This window comes from Podarcis bocagei (genome assembly GCF_964188305.1).
Source record: "Podarcis bocagei genome assembly, chromosome: 2".
In the NCBI taxonomy this organism is placed as follows: domain Eukaryota; kingdom Metazoa; phylum Chordata; class Lepidosauria; order Squamata; family Lacertidae; genus Podarcis; species Podarcis bocagei.
In genome coordinates this window covers 62,387,088-62,407,603 of record NC_138126.1, presented here as the reverse complement: position 1 = coordinate 62,407,603, position 20,516 = coordinate 62,387,088, and the positions used below count along the sequence as shown (strand labels likewise).

Genomic DNA, 20,516 nt, shown 5'->3' with positions numbered 1-20,516 from the left:
ATTCTCTTCTCTATATGTGTTGCAGCTTATGAATCAGGGCACAAAACATGTTTCATAGGTTTTATCATTGATCTTCTGCAGCTACAACCTGTCAAACTTTGCCAAAAGTTGTTCATGCATTCATACTTAGGTCTAGTAGTACCAGAAATACTGCTTGTGTTATGAGGGGCCAGGGCTCAATGCAAGCAGTGGCTGTCCAGGTTGGCTAATAAAGAGCTCAGGTGGAGAAAGAAAGGGACTGTTGACATCATTATGGTATATATATGTTTAGTAACAATATATTTCACATTTCATGAGGCGGAGCCCTCTCGCTGAAAGGTATTTATTCTGTAACCGAGGCTGGCTTAAATTAAGCAGTGGAAAATGCCTCTGGGCCATAGAAGGAATGAGCCAGAGGAAGGGGTAAAACGCTATTCTCCCAGAGCCTCACTTCGAACTACATATCCCGTCATGCTTTGCCACTTGGTACGGTCCGTAGAAGGGGGAGAAGAGGAGGCTAGCGTTGGGGCAACCCAGGACGACAGCAAGCCAAGTCCCTGCCGTGCTGCAAGAGGGGTTCGTAGTGGGTGGTTGTGGAGAGGCGAGCCCCTTCCTGAAATTCCCCTGTGGGTCGCAGCTGATCTATGGGGCTTCACCGCCCCCCTTGTGAGTTGGGTGGTTTGTCCTGAGCAGGTCGATCCACTCCCGACCGAAGGGGGAGCAGAGGCTCCTGGCGGGGTGGTGGTGGTGGGGCTGGGAGCCCTGTCCGCCGGGTTGGGGGTGGCAGCTGGACCAGGGAGGGCCGGTGGATGCTGGCGTGTCGGGGGAGCCCTGGAACGAGGTCTCCCCCCACACACGGCGGGTGGGTGGTCTCGGTGCTGTTCAGAATCGGGGGTGGGGGGCGCGAGAGAGAAGGGGGGGAGCACAACTGCCTGGCTGCGGGCCCCGCGAGGAGGTGCTGTAGCCGCCGCCGCCGCTGCCGCCGCCTTCAGCTGGCGCGGTGGGTATCGCGAAAGGTGGCAAAGCGGGGGGGGGGGGCTGCGGAGCTCGGGCGGGTGTAATGCTGAAATTTGTGGGGTGTGTGTGCGCGCGGTGGGGGATTTTGGTGGTTCCAGGTGTGTGTGTGTTTATGGGGTGGGAATCTTGGGAGTCTCCGGCGAGGGAGGGGGGTTGTCTTTGTGAGGTGCCTTGGTTACAGACGTCTCCTGTTGTCATAAAAGAAAAAAGGGGGAAAAGGAACCCTGCAAGGCAGAGGTTGTTTTGTTTTGCTACATTATGGGCGCTTGCTTCACTGGATTGGATAACGTTGGGGTTTCGGCGGAAGATGTGGGTTCAGGGGCTTGCCTGGGCGTGCAAGGGAGCGCGTGAATCTATGGGAATTTGGGGTGGAATGGAGGGCCTTGGTGGAGAAAGGGGGGGGGAGTGGTTCCCTCCGCGGAGGCTGGGATGGTTCTGCTTTGTTAGGTATTGCGTCCCCTGTGGATGCATTCCTAAAACTAGGTTGACGGGACCCATTCTTAAAAACAGCAGAATCGCACTGCATGGCACAATCCTGTCATGGAGTCTCGCGCTGTCTCCCTATCGCACAGGCTCGAGGTTGCTTAAGGCCTGCTTGTGTTTGGGTGTTTTTTTTAAATAATTAGATCGCTATATAAACGAAGGAATCAAGTATTGGGCGCATCGTGTAGGACTGGAGGAGGGGAAGCAGCTGCAATGAAAACCCAACACTTTGCTAAGCTGTTGGAATTTTTTCTACACTAGTTTTAAGGTGTCTGGTAATGGGGCTTGGTGGATCAGTGTTTTCTAAAGGCTTGTGGCCTGAAGCTATTAGAATAAGTAGGCGTGGAGGAAGATGCATAGCAAAGTATTATAACTAATTGCCTGAGGACAATACATGAAGGATAAAAATAATTCTAGCACGTCCTTTACAGTGAAAAACAGCCACAAGATTTTGGGCACATCTTAGGAGACTTGTTCTTAGTTATTCTTGCAGACTTCCCCCACCCTATCCTTGAGGCCCAGGGTTGATTACAGTTCATCTTTTTATCTTTTCTCATCACAACAGTCCTGCAGTTAGGTTGTTACTGAGAGATACTGACTTATCCAAGGCCACCCAGTAGGCTTCATGACTGAGCAGGGGCTTGAACTTCCGTCTTTCAGATGCAAATCTATTGCATGCTATCAGCTGCTAAATTAACCAGGATTAACGTGGGGAAAGAAATTGTTCCTGGCAGAAGCTCTCTAGAACAGAGTCTATGGAGTATTTTAAGTTCAGAGAAAGTTATGTGGAGCCTTCAATGTATGCAGTGTATGCCAGGGGAAATATTAATTGTTGACTAAGTTGCTTGTGTAAATTGGAAGTGGCAAAATTAAGCTATTTCTCTGTGTGCAGCGTGGTCCTATGCACATTCACTTAATCCCTAGCAAAATGCATAGGACTGCATCCTTACTAGATTTATGGTCAGAAAGTGCTCTGGCATCTGTAAAAAGCAGTAGAGGAAAAAAGTACACCCCACCTTATCAAGAACATATAGAAAATAATATTGTGAAGTTTTGAAAATGTATTTGTTATTTTGCTCAGAGAGCACCACTGGAGTATATTTTAGTTTACTGAGTTCCATAAGCAAAAATGTAGATAGGCCCCAGCTCCTGCCCTGAAGAATCTTGCAGTCTAGAGCAGATAATGGAGAGGACAATAACTGATGAAGAGGCAGAGACAGGACTAGAAATGGATGAATGTGTGTGCGCAGCTTGGTAAATCCATGGAGCCTCACTCTTTCCCCCAATTATTGTAAATTGTGTTTTAATGCTTAATGTATGATTTCAGAAAGGTTAGTGTGGAAGACAAAGGTGCAGCAAGGAGGACCTAGAGAGGCAATTTTAAAATGAATTTCTATTTTGAGGTAACAAAGAAGGGATGTAGTACAGTACTTAGAAAAACTAACGTTTTCAAGGAAGGAAGCCACGTGACTTTTCTCAGCTTGGTTCTTTCTGGACTAAACTAAGAAATGGACTGCTAGTTCCTTTCACCTGAAACAAATACAGCATAGTTTTTGGTGAACTACTCCCCCCCCCAGCAAGTCCATCTTGTTGTACTAATCATTTTCACACATCGTCTTTGGAGTCTTCTTTTCCCTTCAATTTTAGGACTAGTTAGTTCTACTATTTTTGGAAAAAGTAAGATTCATTTGTATGTGTTTGTGTATATGTATAAATATGCATTGAGACTGCAATCCTATACCCACATAACTGAGTGTAAACCCCTTTGAACTAGGTGGGAATTACCACACTGTGAAGATTGTAACCACTTACACTGTATTCCTATACATATCTATTCAGAAGTAATTTGGACAGTTTAATGAGTTACTTCCAGCTAAAGTGTGTGTAGAATTTCAGTCATACCAAAAAGTGCTATATAAATTGGTATGCATATTAATTTGCCTTTCCTAGATGAAGAATGAATATCATAAGTAGCCTTGGTTGTAGTCAACATTAGTCATACTCAAAACAGAGAGATGACTAACTTAGGTGCATTAATTTCAGTGGGTCAGCTCTCTGTAGAACTTATTATGCTATAACCTCTTATCTTTGTTGCCTTATTTTACTCTATAGTAGAGCTTCTAGGCTGCTGATCTTGGTTTTGTAAAGCACATTGTGACAGTGTTTAGCAGAGGTATAAGTATTAACTTGTACAGAATAAGAGGTGTTCAGTGAAGTACTGTAGTTAATTTGCCTTATCTATTTCTAGTAAGCTATTTACAATACAACCATCACTTCAGCATTCTGTGATAAGTTAGCAAAGTTTGAACATTAGGGATTGGTTATCCACATGAAGAGGGAAAGTTCACGCTGGGAGAAAGGTGGCAGTGGCAAATGATCAAGCTTGCTCAGAGTAGATGTTGACTTTTAATGTACTGAGCGCTGATAATGAGAGATTAAATTAGGTAGGCTTCACATCTGATTTAGATTTTGCTCACAGTACTAAGCTCACAATACTAAGTTCTGTTTCCTTATTATGGAACATTGCATGTTTTACTATAATACTTTTAAGAATCCCAGACACTAGCCTTTAAGTATTGTAGATAATTTGAAGAATAAGGTAAGGCATCAATTTATTCAAGGAACCAGAAGGAAAAACTGAGGATGGAGTCCTGACTCTGTACTACAGAAATAAGATATCACATGGTTGGGACTTTCTGAGAGTGTTGAAATAAAATCAACATGTAGAAAATAAAAGTTGGACAGCCAGTGTGATGATATAGTCTCCTTGGCTTAAGTTACAGAGTTCGAATTAGATCCGCACACAGCTAAGAAGCTCACTGGCTGACATTTGGTCCATCCTTATCTTGCTGCTTTCACCTACCTCACTGGGTAGAGTAGGGGGAACAGACCCTATATGCTGCTTGGTGTTCCTGGTAGCAAAAACCAGGGTAAAGATGTAATATTTTAATATATGAAGCTAGCTATGGAGGCTGGGAGCCTTCTCTATACTCTAGGCTTAAGCTTGTTTGTGTCTTGGTCATACACGTATATTGCACACATATGCATGTTTGTTTTTGAACAGCAGCTCTGGAGAGAGTAGGGTGGTTGTATGATATGATGTAAGATGCCTTCCTTAATTAATGTCTGTCTTTTGCAGGATTCCCGAGTATGAGATGGAGTATGGCTAGCATGTATGAAGGCAACCACTTAGCAGATGTGATGGTGATGCTTGAATGCGGCTGGACTTGCTGAGGGAGGCGAAAGGGTGGCAGGTGGCAGGAGCTGGAGTCTCTCAAGGGTTCTGGTGCCTGGCCTCTGTAAGAAGCCATGATCACCTTGATAACTGAACAGCTACAGAAACAAAGCCTGGAGGAATTGAAATGCACATCCTTCAGCATCAGCCTGGTAAGATTTGCCCTGCCTTGCCCTGCATCTTGATAATTTTCAAATCAGTTGAAGAAATACTGTTTGCTTTTATCTTGAACCATAGGGCCAGATTCAACTAATTAGTTCTGTTGGTGGAAACCAATTCAAGAACTCCTGCCAGTGCAGCGGGGCTCCCCTTCCGCCACGCCTCTTCCAAATCCACTTTGGAGGTTGGGAGAACCCCCAGAACAGTACACAGGGTGGAAGAGAGGGAAGATTGTTCTGCTGGGCAAGCAAAAATGCTTGCAGTGGTGGAATGATTTCCTCAGTGACCTTGAATTCACCCGTTGCCTCATTTTAATAGATGAAAGATTGGAGAGATCGCTATGCTGTGATTCAAGCTGCTGCTGCTGCCTATGACCAGGAGTCAAATAACTAATTCTGATTGCCTAAGTATACTTTGGGTCTTCCCTGCCCACAACAGTCTTCTGCCCATACTGCATGCCAAACTGCTTTTGAAAGTAAGGGGAGGTTCCAACAGAGCTTTTGATATGGCATGAGGATCTGCTATTTAAAGACTGGTTTTATTAAATCTGTTGGGCTAGTACAAGCACTTTGTGGCAGTCTAAGCCGGGGTAACCAACATGGTCTCCCCCAGATCTTCTTGAACAACAGCTCCCATTATCCGTGATCATTGACTATGTTGGCAAGGGTGAATGGAAGTTGTAGTCCCAACAGCATTATTTTTGTTGTGAACCAGCAGCCTGCTATATTGGCTTGGGAGAAAGGGGTGTTCTGCACAGCTAGCACTGCCAGTAGTACGTATATTTTGTTTAGTGCCCTATCGCCAATCACTCTTACAGATTTTCTGTTTTGATCTATACCCTGGCAAAGCTAAAAGCAGCCCTTGGGGACATGGCTAACACTTCTACAATAAGTAGGAACACTTATTCTGGTGATTGTTATGGGCACCTCTTGTTATGGCCATGGTTGTGACCCATGAAACAGCTTATATTCCCCACCCCCACTCCCAAGTTTCCTTGCTTCTCCCATGGCCAGATGAGATTTGGAATTTTTAAAAAAGTTCTTAAGCAGATGAAAAGATGAGTGAGTACCTGTGCAAATATGAATGTGGTGGGTTGGGGTAGACATCTCAAAGTGAGGGTTCTGCTTCTTTCAGCAGTACCCTGGCATTCAAGAATATCATCTTTTCCTTAGCAGTAAAACCGAGTAGACCAAAAGCAGCTTCTATTTTCCTCAAAGTCAATTTCACTATTCCAGTGATGTGTTTGGGGTTAAAGAAAAGGGCTGTGATTTTACACTTATAAGAATTGATAAAAATAAGGATAATTGCTTCCTTCCCCCTCTTACCCATTACTTTTCTACAATTGTTGAGCTACTGTTGCTGAGTTGGAGTTATTGCCATGGTAGTAGCTAGTAGGCAGTCTTCTCAGAGATTATTATCTATACACTGCTTAAGAAGAGAAATTCCATTCTACGTTTACATGTAATTAACCTATGGAACTGATCTCCACATGATAATGTCTATGAAGGTAAATTGGTAGGCTGTCATTGGCTAATAGTTTCGTTAGGCAGGAGTGAAGTCTCCATATTTATAGAGATGTTACAGTAGAACTGAGTACCTGACACCAAGTACCTTAAGGGGAAGATACTGCTTTTGGCATGATCCATGTGTTCACCACACCTGGTTTGGGACTTTAAAGGTGATTGCTGGGTCTTTAAATTGAGCCCAGAAATGCACTATTAATCAGTGTAATTGGTGCAATATAGTTGTTGCTTGCTCTAACCACCTGACCTTCATCAATACTTGGGCAGTTGCATTTTGCACCATTTGAAGTTTCTAAACTGCCTTTAAAGGCAGCCCAATCTAGAGTGTATTACAGTAGTCCATCGTGCAACCTTCTGAATTTCATACTTCAGGGTGAGTGCAACCCTCTTAAATTCTCCATCCAGATTATTCAGGTTCCAGGATCAAGTTGTATCTTTCTTACTCTCATCTAGCCCACAATTGCCTCCAGATATTGCCTCAGGAGTTTAGTAGTTCTAAACGTGGCTTTTTAAATAGTGGCCTCAACGTGGCCTATTTCAAGGTAGCAGTGACCACAGTATTCCCTGATAAAGGTGTTATTCACGTCCAAGGTTCAGATTGCATAGCCAAGCCTTGGCAGATTTCACTAGCTAAAATGGGCAAGGGTTAAGGGAATATGTGGTGGGCCTCAACTCTCCAAGCAGCTTGTATATGTCTTCAGTTTGGTGCGAGGTGGTGATAATCATAGTATGACTCTCATAGAGGCTCATAGTCTTGGACTCTATCGCAGTTATTACACCCAAGTTGGCACAGGCGCAAGTTACTTTATCTACAAAATAAACAGCAAGCTCAGGCTCTAGATCTTGCATCACTGAGCCTTCTCTGAGGAGTCTGCTCATCACCAGAAACAGCTGTGGTGGATGATGTTGAACAAATGCAGTGGTGGCAGAGAATTAACTCTCACTTGTGTTTGGTCATATTTGTTGAATGTTTTCTGTCACTTACACACCAATTGTTGGTTCAGATGATTCATCACCATTAGCTTCTTGGAATACCACAGAGCTGACATGCTTCTACAATCAGGTCAAGGATATTTGGGAGCTATCCCATCAGTTGCTATTGTGATCTCCTCATTCCAAGCAGATACCAGAGCCTTGGCAGGACCATCAGCTAGACCTTTAAGAAAATCTCCAGTGATGACAGAAAACCATTGAAATTAATCAGGTTCTGTGGAGATTACAGACAGCCTGAATGTCAAATGCCAACGCAACAGAACCAAGAACGACTCCCTCACCTGCAGATGTTTCCCTCTTGGTTTTGTACAGAAGACTAGCTTCCAAATTTGTCATCCTATGTGTGCTGAATCAGCCTCAATTAGGTTTGGTGGGGCTATTAAAGTTCCCCCAAACCATAAACCGTGCAGTTCTCAGTGCCACACTGACCACATCTGTCAGCTCAAACGGGGAGAGTGTTGGGCAGCTAGGTGTCTGGTACATGGACAGAATCCCAATTTGTTATTGGGTCTTCAATACCAGATATAGACATTCAACTCTGGCCAACTTTTCCCATCCCAAATTGAACTTTGTGCTGTACTGCGAAGTTTGGTTGGACATATTTGGGAGATGGTAACTCTCCTCCCCTCACCCGGTCAGATTTTGGTGATGCAAGCCAAGTTGCATATATGGCATGCGTTGTCTTTTAGTGTTCAGAAGGTTACTGTTTAATGCTAGAAGAGTGAGAGCCTTGGCACCCCATCATGCAATTAGGTGCTACAGTAAAGTGATTTGTGAGTAGTGCGCCAAGTTATACCTTTTCCACAGGCCCTTTACTTCCTGGGTGCTCACCTGGAGTTGTTGAGCAACATGTTTTATCCTCAGAACAATCCTATGAGGTAGGTTAGGCTAAGAGAAAGTGACTGACTCAAGATCACCCAGTGAGCTTCATGACTAAGTGGGGGTTTGAACCCTGGTCTCTCTAGTCCAGTACTCTAACCACTACATCACATTGCCTATCTGGCGTATTCTTTTTTTATATTATATTTTTATTGGTTTTCAAATAAAAAAACAAAATTATACATTCCACACATCTTGATTACATCTTGCTTCTCTTTTTTGACTTCCCTCAATCTGTCTGCAGTTCCTTCACTTTATTACTTTTTCCACATTTCTACCCATTATTGTTAATACTGTTAACTTCAGTTCCTTTTTAAAACTTATTTTCACATTTTCCCTTCACAGAGCTTCCTTAAAACTTACAAACGTAATCTGATTATCACTCAGTTTTTGCAAATATTGAATAAATTTTTCCCAATCTTCTATAAATCTTTGATCTCGCCGATTCCGGATCCTTCCTGTCATTCTATCCAGTTCTGCATAGTCCATCATTTTGGTTCTCCATTCTTCTATCGTAGGTAGCTCCTCCTGTTTCCATTTCTGGGCCATCAATAGTCTTGCTGCTGTCACTGCATATAAAAATAACTTCTTTTCTTTCTTATTTATCTCATTACCTGTAATGCCTAGTAAGAATGCTTCTGGTTTCTTAGCAAATGTATATTTCAACATTTTCTTCAATTCATTATAAATCATCTCCCAAAAGCATTTTACCTTCTTACATTCCCACCACATATGAAAAAAGTACCTTCTTTTTCCTTGCATTTCCAACATTTGTTACTTGTCTTATACATTTTTTGCTAGCTTCACAGGTGTTACATACCATCTATACATCATTTTCATAACATTTTCTTTTATGACTGTACATGCAGTAAATCTTAGACCATCTTTCCAAAGTCTTTCCCAGTCCTCCATTTGTATATTATGCCCTATATCTTTGGCCCAATCAATCATAACTGATTTTACCTCCTCATCCTTCGTGCACCATTCCAATAATGTCTTTGGATCCCTTCCAGTCGGGATTCAGGCCTCATCATGGGACTGAAACTGCCTTGGTCGCACTGGTTGATGATCTCCGACGGGCTAGGGACAAAGGTGAGAGCTGTTTCCTAGTTCTGCTGGATCTCTCAGCGGCGTTTGATACCATCGACCATAGCATCCTTCTGGAACGTCTTGAGGGGCTGGGAGCTGGGGGCACTGTTATACAGTGGTTCCGCTCCTTCCTCCTGGGCCGTGTTCAGAAAGTGGTTGTGGGGGATGAGTGTTCAGACCCCTGGGCTCTCATTTGTGGGGTGCCTCAGGGTTCTGTCCTCTCCCCCATGCTTTTCAACATTTACATGCAGCCGCTGGGAGAGATCATCAGGAGGTTTGGGCTGGGTGTTCATCAGTATGCGGATGATACCCAGCTCTACCTCTCTTTTAAATCAGAACCAGTGAAGGCGGTGAAGGTCCTGCGTGAGTGTCTGGAGGCGGTTGGAGGATGGATGGCGGCTAACAGATTGAGGTTGAATCCTGACAAGACAGAAGTACTGTTTTTGGGGGACAGGAGGCGGGCAGGTGTGGAGGATTCCCTGGTCCTGAATGGGGTAACTGTGCCCCTGAAGGACCAGGTGTGCAGCCTGGGAGTCATTTTGGACTCACAGCTGTCCATGGAGGCACAGGTCAAATCTGTGTCCAGGGCAGCTGTTTACCAGCTCCATCTGGTACGTAGGCTGAGACCCTATCTGCCTGCGGACTGTCTCACCAGAGTGGTGCATGCTCTGGTTATCTCCCGCTTGGACTACTGCAATGCGCTCTACATGGGGCTACCTTTGAAGGTGACTCGGAAACTACAACTAATCCAGAATGCGGCAGCTAGACTGGTGACTGGGGGCGGCCGCCGAGACCATATAACACCGGTCTTGAAAGACCTACATTGGCTCCCAGTACGTTTCCGAGCACAATTCAAAGTGTTGGTGCTGACCTTTAAAGCCCTAAACGGCCTCGGTCCAGTATACCTGAAGGAGCGTCTCCACCCCCATCATTCTGCCCGGACGCTGAGGTCCAGCGCCGAGGGCCTTCTGGCGGTTCCCTCATTGCGAGAAGCAAAGCTACAGGGAACCAGGCAGAGGGCCTTCTCGGTAGTGGCGCCCGCCCTGTGGAACGCCCTTCCAGCAGATGTCAAAGCGATAAACAACTACCTGACATTCAGAAGACATCTTAAGGCAGCCCTGTTCAGGGAAGTTTTTAACGTGTGATATTTTACTGTATTTCTGTTTTCTATGGAAGCCGCCCAGAGTGGCTGGGGAGGCCCAGCCAGATGGGCGGGGTATAAATAATAAATTATTATTATTATTATTATTATTATTATTATTATTATTATACATTTTTGCTAGAATCTTATAATCATTGTTCAATATTTCTGTCTGAAATTTTGATTCTTTATCAGCAAAACCCCTCTGGTTTAAATCTTTTCTAAACATCTCATTAATTTGAAAAAAATTCAGCCAATCATTCACATAGTTCTTAACTTCTTCAAATGGTTTCATTTTCCATTTTCCTTCACTTTTACGTATTAACTTCTCATATGTCACCCATCCCCCTGTCATATTGACTTTCTTCACACTCATCGCCTCTAGCGGCGACAACCAATATGGAGTTTTTTGTTCCAACAATTTTTTATATCTTTCCCACACTTCAATCAAAGACCTTCTTATAATGTGATTTTCAAATCCTTTATGTACCCGTTTCTTGTCATACCACAAATACGCGTGCCACCCAAATCTATTGTCAAAACCTTCAAGATCTAACACATCCGTGTCTTCTAGTTTCATCCATTCCTTCAACCAACAGAGGCAAGATGCTTCATAGTACAATTTCAAGTCTGGCAGGGCGAAGCCTCTTTCTTTAGCATCTGTCAATATCTTAAGCCTATTTGGTGTTTTCAAGGGGCTTATCAAAATTACCCACATATTGATTTTTCTTTCTTTCTTTCTGTGAGAGCAAGAGAATGGGTTTTTGTTTTTCCCATGCTAGTTCCATAATTTCCTGTTTTCAAGGACAAGTGAGGGACAGGTATGGTCTGAAGTTATTGCTCAGGTTAGCATTATATCTGTTGCTGCTCTGAACAGGTAAAGGTCAAAGGCTCGTTTGCCATTGAATGACTGAGGGTAAAGGTCACTCCTTTGGAAGGTGATTTATTTATTTACTTACTGAATTTCTATGCAGCCCTTCATCTGAGGATCACAGGTTGGTTTACAATACATCAAAGGCAGTGATGGAAAGAGTAAGAGTATTGGGGAGGAATCAAGAAGATACTGGCGTATTTCTTTGCTTTATAGAATATTACTCAAGCATTCTACTGTGCTGGGAGCTTGCCTTTTTTTTTTACTATTATCTCTAAATCCCATATTATTTTCTTCTTTTTAGTGTGTTACTGTTTGAGGACTGTGGAATACCACGCAGTTTCCAAGTTCCCCCACCAGTTTCTCACTCATGTGCATGTGTTCTATCGTCCTTGTTTTCCAATCACCCCAGTCCTTATTAAATGTAAAGTGTTTCCCAGTACACTTTCTCCATATTTTTTCTTAATGGGGATAAGATAAACTGTACCAAGGGATCCTCTCTCTAACCTATCCCTGTAATCTAAGGAGAGTTGGCCTGACTTGGAAAATGAAAGGCAATGTGCTGCTGTAGCAAAAATTAATTAAAAAGAGAATGACATGGTGGAATATGAAGCATGCGTTTCCTGATTTATCTTGGATCTGGAGTCCATGGAAATAAGTTTTTTTGCCTCAAAATGAGTTAAAGATGCACTAATCTGTTGCCTAGAAATATTGCCCAGAAGAAAAGTTAAAACTGCACAAAGTTGCAGCCAGTTACAGAACTCGACTTTTCTGCAGCATTGAGGTGTAGACTTCTAAGAATGGGATGTGTGGCCTAATGAAGCTTTTGCAGGGGAAGGCACAGTCCAAAAGCATAATGATGTTTGAGCAGAGGAAGCTCTGTAGCAGAGAGTCAATGGTTTGGAGAACAAAGGGACTTCAGCCTTTCAAGTTTTAAACATGGATAATGTGCAGAGGCATGGTACTCTATCGACATTTGGAAATAACCCATGGAGGCAAAGATGACAAGAATTAATCCTTCCATAACTCTTTGCTGTGGTGTTTTGTTAGGTATGTTTAATGGGTTCTTGTCAAGCAAGAGATTTGGGAAGATCGCTCATTGCTATAGGTAGAAGTGGTGCATCTTAATTTATGGTGGCCTATGCTATTTAGTGTCTGGCTCTCCTTATATTAAGGGAGCTGACATACAGACAAATACTACATTGTCCTTGTCTCAGAGGGCTTCCAGTCACCAAAGAACAGTGAAGTGATAGAATGAAAGAGGAAAATAGTGGTAAGTGCAAATTTAGATTATTTCTGTGGCCATAATCTTAAACATTAATTTATTAGTGTGTCTTCTCACATTCTTTCTAATGAGAGTGAAGTATCCTCGGGCTTTTGATAATGAATAGTTTAGGCATGGTATAAAGGGAGCAGTTTAAATCTGTGTAGAACAGGCATAGGCAAACTCCAGCCCTCTAGATGTTTGGGACTACAATTCCCATCATCCCAAGCTAACAGGACCAGTGGTCAGGGATGATGGGAATTGTAGTCCCAAACATCTGGAGGGCCGGAGTTTGCCTATGCCTGGTGTAGAACCTCTGTAGCATAGTAGCTTGTGGATGACTGTAAGAGCAGCACCATGGAAAGGACTGGTAGTTAAGCTTGAGCAAATCAGAGTTTCCATGTGGTTATTTTGCCCCTCTGAACTTTGATTTCAACATTCAGATTAAAGCAAGTTTTGGAAGCTTTCCTTGGGGAAAGCTTGAAGATTTGCTACTAATAATGGCAGGGGGTGGGTGGGGGTCATAGGATCCAAGGAATTCAGATAGGTCCAGGAGTGGGAGACCTGTAGTCCTCTAGATGTTGTTGGTCTCCAACTAGTATCAACCCTAGCCAGTATGAGTAATGGTGGGAAGTGAATGGCATCATGGTCCACCAATATCTGAAGAGCCACGAGTTCTCCAATCCTGAGATACAGCAAGATATCTGAATGTTGGTAGAATTCCACAGCTGGTACCACTCTTCTGTTGTAGGCCACATGTTGGGAATTAGAAATCCAGAGGTGCTTATGAGATGCTGGTCCTTGCTGTGATGTGGTGACTCCTTGTGTTTCCTCCCTAGCCTTTGCCTGATCATGCTGATGTGGCCAGCTGTGGCAGCCCCTTCCAGATAGCACCTGGTAAGAGCGTCTGGCTGGACTTCCACCTTTTGTGCCTACATCCATTTCTCCTTTGTCTGTCCTTTTTATCGTCTGATGTCCTTTATATGCAGCTCACAGTTAATAAGATTAGCTTGCTTTCCAGGTCTCCTAGAGCTCATGTATTTTGTGATACCATCTCTACTTTTAAGTGAAAGCTTGGTGCAAATAAAGGGCCAGCTGTGGTTTAGTTTTAATAACAAGAATTCAACAGAGTTAAATGCAGGAGGATATCCCAATAAATAACAGGAATGGCTGTTTTCAGTAAAGAAATGTCATTGTGCTTCTGACGAATGGAAGGAAAGAGATCCAATGAAGAAGTGGTGTTATATTTAGTAGTTTTAAAAATTAATCCTGCTATTGCTCCCATTTCATTTTTCTGTCTTTATTTTTGAACTGGCAACCATCACCGTTTTATCTAAGATGTTGCAAACCACTAATATTCTTTTATCTAAGATATAAATTGTCTAAACAATAAAATAAAATCTAATACAGCTTAATATTGCTATATGCATACTGGGTGCTGCCTATATTAAAAAGTTATTTATTTATTTATTTATTTAAAAATGTATATACTGCTTGATCAAAGCAGTTTGCGTATGTGGCCAAGTACCACCACTGGTATTCTGGTCATGTAAACACTTCAGGATAGATAGCGGCGCTAATAATTAACTCTTGATACAAACTATGTTGTAGCATAGTTACACTGGCAGTATACATACTCTGATAAATAACTTGATTTTGGCACTTGAATTATAGATGTGCTTGATTATGCATGGAGGAAGAATGGATGCCAGGTGGATAAGAGAATAAAACCCATAATTTTAATTTTAAAAAAATACTAGCTGCTGTCTTCATCAGTTCTGTTGACTCTTACTGCAATTGGCCCATATAGAATTTTGGTACTTAATTAATCTCAGCTGTATGTCATAAAACTAAGCTATCAAAGTGTATTCCTCGATCCTTTGTAGCTCTTAAAACAAAGAACTGTGTTTCCGATCAATGTAGGAAACCTACATTGTACAATCAGTGTACTGAGCCTTGAGTAGAATAGCTTCTAGTCACTTATTTTAAAATAGCATTTTTGTTTGCACCACGTTTTCTTTGCAAGGCACATTAAAGAAAGCGTGTGTTCCCTGCCAAAGTGAGTCATTCCTGTGACTGTTCTGGTCACTTGTACTAGAACCATATTGTACAGCAATCTGACTGTGACTCCTTTGTAGGCTTTGAATTAGAATATTTTCCACATAATAATGACTTTGTGGGTGTTGGTGGCAAGTGTGTTTTCTTGGTTCAGCTATAGCATGATGGGCCATTTTATTTATCTGATTTATTTATTACAGAAGTTTCCACCTTATCCTTTAAGCAAGTTTCCAGGCTGGCTTACAAAACAAAGTACCTTGGCTTTAAACTTGTTAGCTTATACCTGCTTGATACGGGACAATATTAGGCTGTCATGATTTTCAGGTGGATAACCTGAGTTAAAAGAGCTTTATCTTCTACATAATAATTACTCTAATGGAGTGTCTGAAGAAGGCCATTTCAGAGGCTACAGACTTCTAACATATGTATCGTGGCATGAGTCTACTTCATCAGGTGCATCAAGTGGAGGATAAAGATTTAAACACACACACACACACACACACACACACACACACGGAGATCTGCCTCAATGAGGTAGAATTGGTTCCAATAAAAGGTACTGCTCACCTGTAGATATTGGGAGTCCTAATGGACCGGCATGGTTATCTTTGCTTTTTGTTCTACACAATATATCAGCGCGCTGTAGCCTAAAACTTGATGCCATGATAAATTTGTTGGTATTTAAGATTCAACAGGACTCCATATTGCTGCTACAGACTAGTATGGTTATGCTTTTGGAGCTCAGATTGGCTATGTGAGTGACTTCGTGTGGGATTTACAGAATATTTAAACTTCTTTCTGTCTTGTTGGAAAGCATGGTTTGTGTTTCTCAAGGTTCCTGTCATGTGCCTGCTCCTTTCTCTTCTTTGTGCAGCATGTTTGGTTCTAGCTTTTGCATATTAGTCCTCTTATTTCAGTTTGCAATCAGTATGCTTTTGAATGAAATGAGCCATATTAGCTCCTTGTCGTTTAAAAAACACCACCTTCTATATATAGGCAACTTGGGGTTTCTTCTCTGGATTTACTTCAAGACAGCTTGGATTTTGACTTGGAGGCTAACTCATTTGATTATTGTTGCTACCAGCTTTGACCACCTCTAAGAGACAAATGAGTCTTATAAGAACAATGTCATTAAATGAACACAGCCTTTCTGGAGGGATTGCAGTTGTGAAACACAGGACTGCTTCTTGCTTTTCATAAGGCGTGACTAAGAAGGGAAGTGGCTGGAAGATCTTACTATGTGCTGATGTTGGAGAGCGAAATATTCCAGCCATTTTATTATATGTGTGTTAAATATGAATGGGGGTGGGGCTGTGGACATGAAAAGAACCCCAAATTCATCAGTTTTACGAAACATGGAAGAACTTGGAAAAAAGCAGGAATTGTTTTCTCCAACTGTTCTTCAGTTTGAATTAAATTCCTTTAATTGGTTCCCACAGTTGAACTGCCCCAACTGTAGTAATCAAACAATGAATAAATTGTAGATTCTTTTAAGGTAGGATATCTTAATCTGGCTCCCCGCCAACATCTTGCTCCAACTGTAAAAGGGGTGTAAGTATTAAATAAAATTTATGTTGTCCCTCACTCGTTTTACTCCCTTTCTCTGATCCACAAGTGCCTCCTGTCTAACACTGAAAGAAGAGAATTGCTTCTTCAATATGAAGACCTCATGCATCACAGGAGAAGGGAAACCAGGGGCATCATAATCAGGGAACTAAGGGGAGTAAATGGGGAATGTTATCCTGGAGAACATTTCCCCATCTTGTTGTCATTGTGGGTTCCTTTTTAATCGAGAGTGAAGCACAACAAAGATGATCAGACCAGATCTTCAATCTTAATCAGGTATAGTAGAATAGTTAGGGCCGTTTCTGATCTAACAATTGCTTGGAATAGTTGTTTGTTCTACAACTGTTGTTGTAGAAGGTTCTGAAACTTTGTATGTGTGATGGTGCTAATAAAAAGTAAAAATAAGACAACAAAGGGTGCTGATTGCTCACATGCCAAATGATAAATTGGCTATCTGGCTTGTGGCGCTAATTAGAGCCTTCATCTTTAAAATTCTGTCTTGTGATATTTCTTGCAGAGGGAACTTCATGGAGGGACCTAGCTCCCTGTCCAAAGATCCATCTTCAGGACAGCACAGGTCTTTACCAACACTCCAGCTTGAGCCTTCCCCTGCCCCCCTGCAGCTCAGACAACCGTCCTCAGAACAGCCTCACATCCCAAACACTGGCCACCAACTCAGTAGTCTCAGAAAAGGCTTCTGTGCCCCCCACCAAAAGACACTGCCGTTCACTATCAGTGCCTGAAGACCTCTCCCGTTGGCAGGCTGTCTGGAGGCCCCTGGGCTCCAAAGTCTGGACGCACGTCAAACGCCGGGACAACAGTGGAGGGGACACTTTGGCAGTACAAGCCCAGAACCTGGCCCAGGGAGCCAACAGACCTTGCTTCAACCCTGCCCCCAGTGCCTCTCACCAGTGTGTTCAAGATGGTGCTGGTGGTAGCGGCGGCGGCAGGAGCCCCCCTTTCTTCAGCCTGGCCCTATCCCGAGAATCGCCAGCAAGCACATCATGGGAGACGGGAGAGACTTTGCAGCCCTACCCTCTGCAACGACGTTTCTCCCTGTCACCTGTCAGATTCCTTCCCTCCCCGCGAAGCTCCACCACCTCCACTCCAGAGTTGCTTCGACACCAGCACAGCCTCCCTCGCAGCCGCTCACAACCATGTGACTTGGACACCAGGAAATCTGGTCTCAAGCGGCGCCACGATGAGGATGTGAGGTGGCATAGGCCCTCGCTTGATTTCTACAAGATGAACCAGGTAGGGAAGGAAGCAAGCACTGTTCCCATCTGAGTGCCTTAAGGATACATATGAAAGGGAAAATGTTGGGGTGCAGTGAGATTAAAAGGGTAATCTACTGAAGTAAAGAACAGAATTTGGCTGTTCTTTACTTCAGAGTGTCTCTTGCCTATGTCCTTAACCTCTGACAACAATTTGCTGTTATGAGATAGTTGAGATGAGATTACAAGCACTGGGCAAGAGGGAAAGCTGGGAGCCACACCGAGATTTCTCTGAAGGATGCCAACGAAACATGTTACTCTGTGTTTATTTATTGGTAATGTTGGGTCAGCTGCTGCACAAAATACAGAAGTGATAATAGACCCTGCTCCATGGGCTCCTCCATTTACATTACCGGTTTCCAGCTGAAACTACTGTTGTTTTATGTCCCAATTTCTACAGAGTTCACATTTGACCAGCAGTAATTGGTTGTTCAATTATTGCTGGAAAATCCAGCAACCATTCCATGTTTTTTTTCAGATTCAAAACATAGAGTTAGGGCAGAAATGTTTGGGTAGAGCACCCATTCCTATTATAGCATCCTCCATACGCAGTGTGGGGTATTCAGTTATGGCCACTGCTTTCCCACTCCCTCTGCCTTGGGCAAAGCAAATATGAAAACTGGTAGCTTAATTATTATTAAAGTGTAGTTTGAATAGCATTCGGGACTTTAGCCCCATTAACTTCAACAGTAGTCTACTATTGTCTGAGAAGACATAGATTAAATTAATAATTATATTGTGGGGAAAGTAAGGTGGCTACCAGAAATACATATGTGAAGCTAGTGCTTCAGGAAGGCTTTGTTAGAATAGCATTGTCTGTCTCACACTCGTCAGCTTAGGTCAGCAATGAGAGCAGTTAGTTTTTCAAAATTCAAGTCTGTGTCCCATCTGCTCAGATCCATAGCCAACGGTGAGCCTTCAGAAGCTCGCGTCATCTTCAGTTTATTATTTGTTTATGACAATTATTTATGTCCTGCCTTTCAGGATACAAATAACTTCCAAGGCAGCTTTCACAAGAAACATTAAACTACATTTAAAAAAATAAAAAATACAGTACTAACAACATAAGGATCCTTTGCATGTGGTAGTAGATGGCACTGCAGGTGGGACACTGCATTGTGCAGCCCGGAACAGGCTTTGAAGTGGCTTTTCATGCCATATTTGGAATCTGGCCCACAGGTAGATGACCCAGAGCGGGGGGGGGGGGAGTGGTGTTTTTCTTTGGCAAGTTATGACTTAAAAGAGCTCTAGTGCAAGTGATTATTAATATGGTTATAAATTGTCAGTATTAGAATAATGTAATCTAAGTATGGAAGGTGCATTGGTATATAAAAACTTCTTTTGTTACATTTGACAGAAACCATTTGCAGGAGGCGTCTGTCAGCTGGACAAATCTGAAGAAGGTGGCTATTCATCATGGCTCTTGGGCTGCAGCCCACAAGCTCCTTCAGCTCCATGTAGTCCCCTCAGCAACTGTGTCCAGGTTCTTAGTGAAAGTGAGGAAGAGGAGGAGGAAGAGGAAGCAGCAGTACAAGCGGCACGGCGACTAAATTGGAATTTAGCAAGCAAAAGGACACTCTTCCAACCAGACTTTAGCGATCTGGATCTAACTTTGATTGAGGAGAACTAGGGGTTGGATGTCTCCACAAGAAACTGACTCTGGGATCAGCCACAAAGGGAGGCTGCACTCCTTGATGAGGGAAGTGGGGTGGGTGCAGAGGGGAAAGTGGCGGTGGGACTGGTGGGGTTTTGTCTGCTTGTTTCTTTTTTATTAAAAAAGAAAAAGGAAAAATGGCTGTATAGATGCTGTATGTCTCTGGGATGAAGTGATGGAGTCCTGCCAGAGGGGTGTGTCCATATGTGAGAAAAACAGAGAACTTTGCCAATAATCCTTCTCCCTATTCACATATCAGTTTTTTAGCAAGTCCCTTGGGCACCCACGTTTCAGAATGGACTCCATTACCCCAAAGGGAGATAATAACATTAGTCTCTAATACCGTAAAACTATTGGGGGGGGGGTGAGTTCTACTGTGACCTCATTCCAGTGAAATTATTCCACAAATTTGGTGTGGAAAATAGGAATCTCTATAAAAATGCTGGACGAAACAAGCAGAGTTGGAAATTAAATTTTGTTGTAGTGCTTTGTAATACTCATTCCCTCCACCCCCACTGGTAGTACCTACTTCCTTTCTGGTGGTAAGTATAGAACTCGAGGCTTTTGCTGCTGTCCTCCTTCCCCATATCAGCCAATCCAAAAGTCAAGACTTCAGTTTAATTTTAGTTTTGTTTCTTTATGAAGATTAACAAGGAAATAATAATAATAATAATAATAATAATAATAATAATAATAATAATAATAATAATAATTTATTTATACCCCACCCATCTGGCTGGCTTTCCCTAGCCACTCTGGGCGGCTCCCAACAGAACACTAAAAGCAGAATAAAACTTCAAACATTAAAAACTTCCCTAAACAGGGCTGCCTTCAGATGTCTTCTAAAGGTCAGATAGTTGTTTATTTCCTTGACATCGGATGGAGGGGGTTCCACAGGGCAGGCGCCACTACCAAGAAGGCCCTCTGTCTGTTTCCCTGTAACCTCACTTCTCGCAGTAAGGGAACTGCCAGAAGGCCTTCGGAGCTGAACCTCAGTGTCCAGGCTGATTGATGGGGGTGGAGACACTCCTTCAGGTATACTGGGCCAAGGCCATTTAGGGCTTTAAAGGTCAGCACCAACACTCTGAGTTGTGCTTGGAAGCGTACTGGGAGCAAATATAGGTCTTTCAGGACCGGTGTAATATGGTCTCGGCGGCCACTCCCAGTCACCAGTCTAACTGTCGCATTCTGGATTAGTTGTAGTTTCCGGGTCACTTTCAAAGGTAGCCCCACGTAGAGCACATTGCAGTAATCCAAGTGGGAGATAACTAGAGCATGCACCACTCTGGTGAGACAAGTCTGTATCTTGGACTTGTCTCAACTCAAGTAAT

General features: G+C 43.0%; 1 protein-coding gene across 6 annotated transcripts; it reads left to right on the top strand.

The window, feature by feature from the left end:
- Positions 1 to 534: 534 nt before the first annotated feature.
- FAM53C (family with sequence similarity 53 member C) lies at positions 535 to 19,323 on the top strand. Of its 6 annotated transcripts, none has more exons than XM_081181627.1 (5): positions 535 to 555; positions 4,619 to 4,866; positions 13,473 to 13,530; positions 16,775 to 17,511; positions 18,889 to 19,323. In XM_081181627.1, the coding sequence occupies exons 2-5, from the start codon at positions 4,789 to 4,791 to the stop codon at positions 19,159 to 19,161; spliced, it is 1,146 nt and encodes a 381-aa protein (XP_081037753.1). In that variant the 5' UTR covers positions 535 to 555; positions 4,619 to 4,788; the 3' UTR covers positions 19,162 to 19,323. The 6 variants fall into 6 exon arrangements, with proteins under 6 accessions (XP_081037753.1, XP_081037752.1, XP_081037751.1 ...); XM_081181626.1 differs by lacking the exon at positions 535 to 555 and adding an exon at positions 625 to 645; XM_081181625.1 differs by lacking the exon at positions 535 to 555 and adding an exon at positions 705 to 841.
- Positions 19,324 to 20,516: the final 1,193 nt, after the last annotated feature.

Excerpts from the sequence above, each read along its gene's own strand:
- FAM53C (XM_081181627.1), top strand. The coding sequence starts at position 4,789 with ATGATCACCTTGATAACTGAACAGCTACAGAAACAAAGCCTGGAGGAA. Across the intron at positions 13,531-16,774 it reads CCCCTTCCAGATAGCACCTG|AGGGAACTTCATGGAGGGAC; the intron begins GTAAGAGCGTCT and ends TATTTCTTGCAG. Across the intron at positions 17,512-18,888 it reads ATTTCTACAAGATGAACCAG|AAACCATTTGCAGGAGGCGT; the intron begins GTAGGGAAGGAA and ends TACATTTGACAG.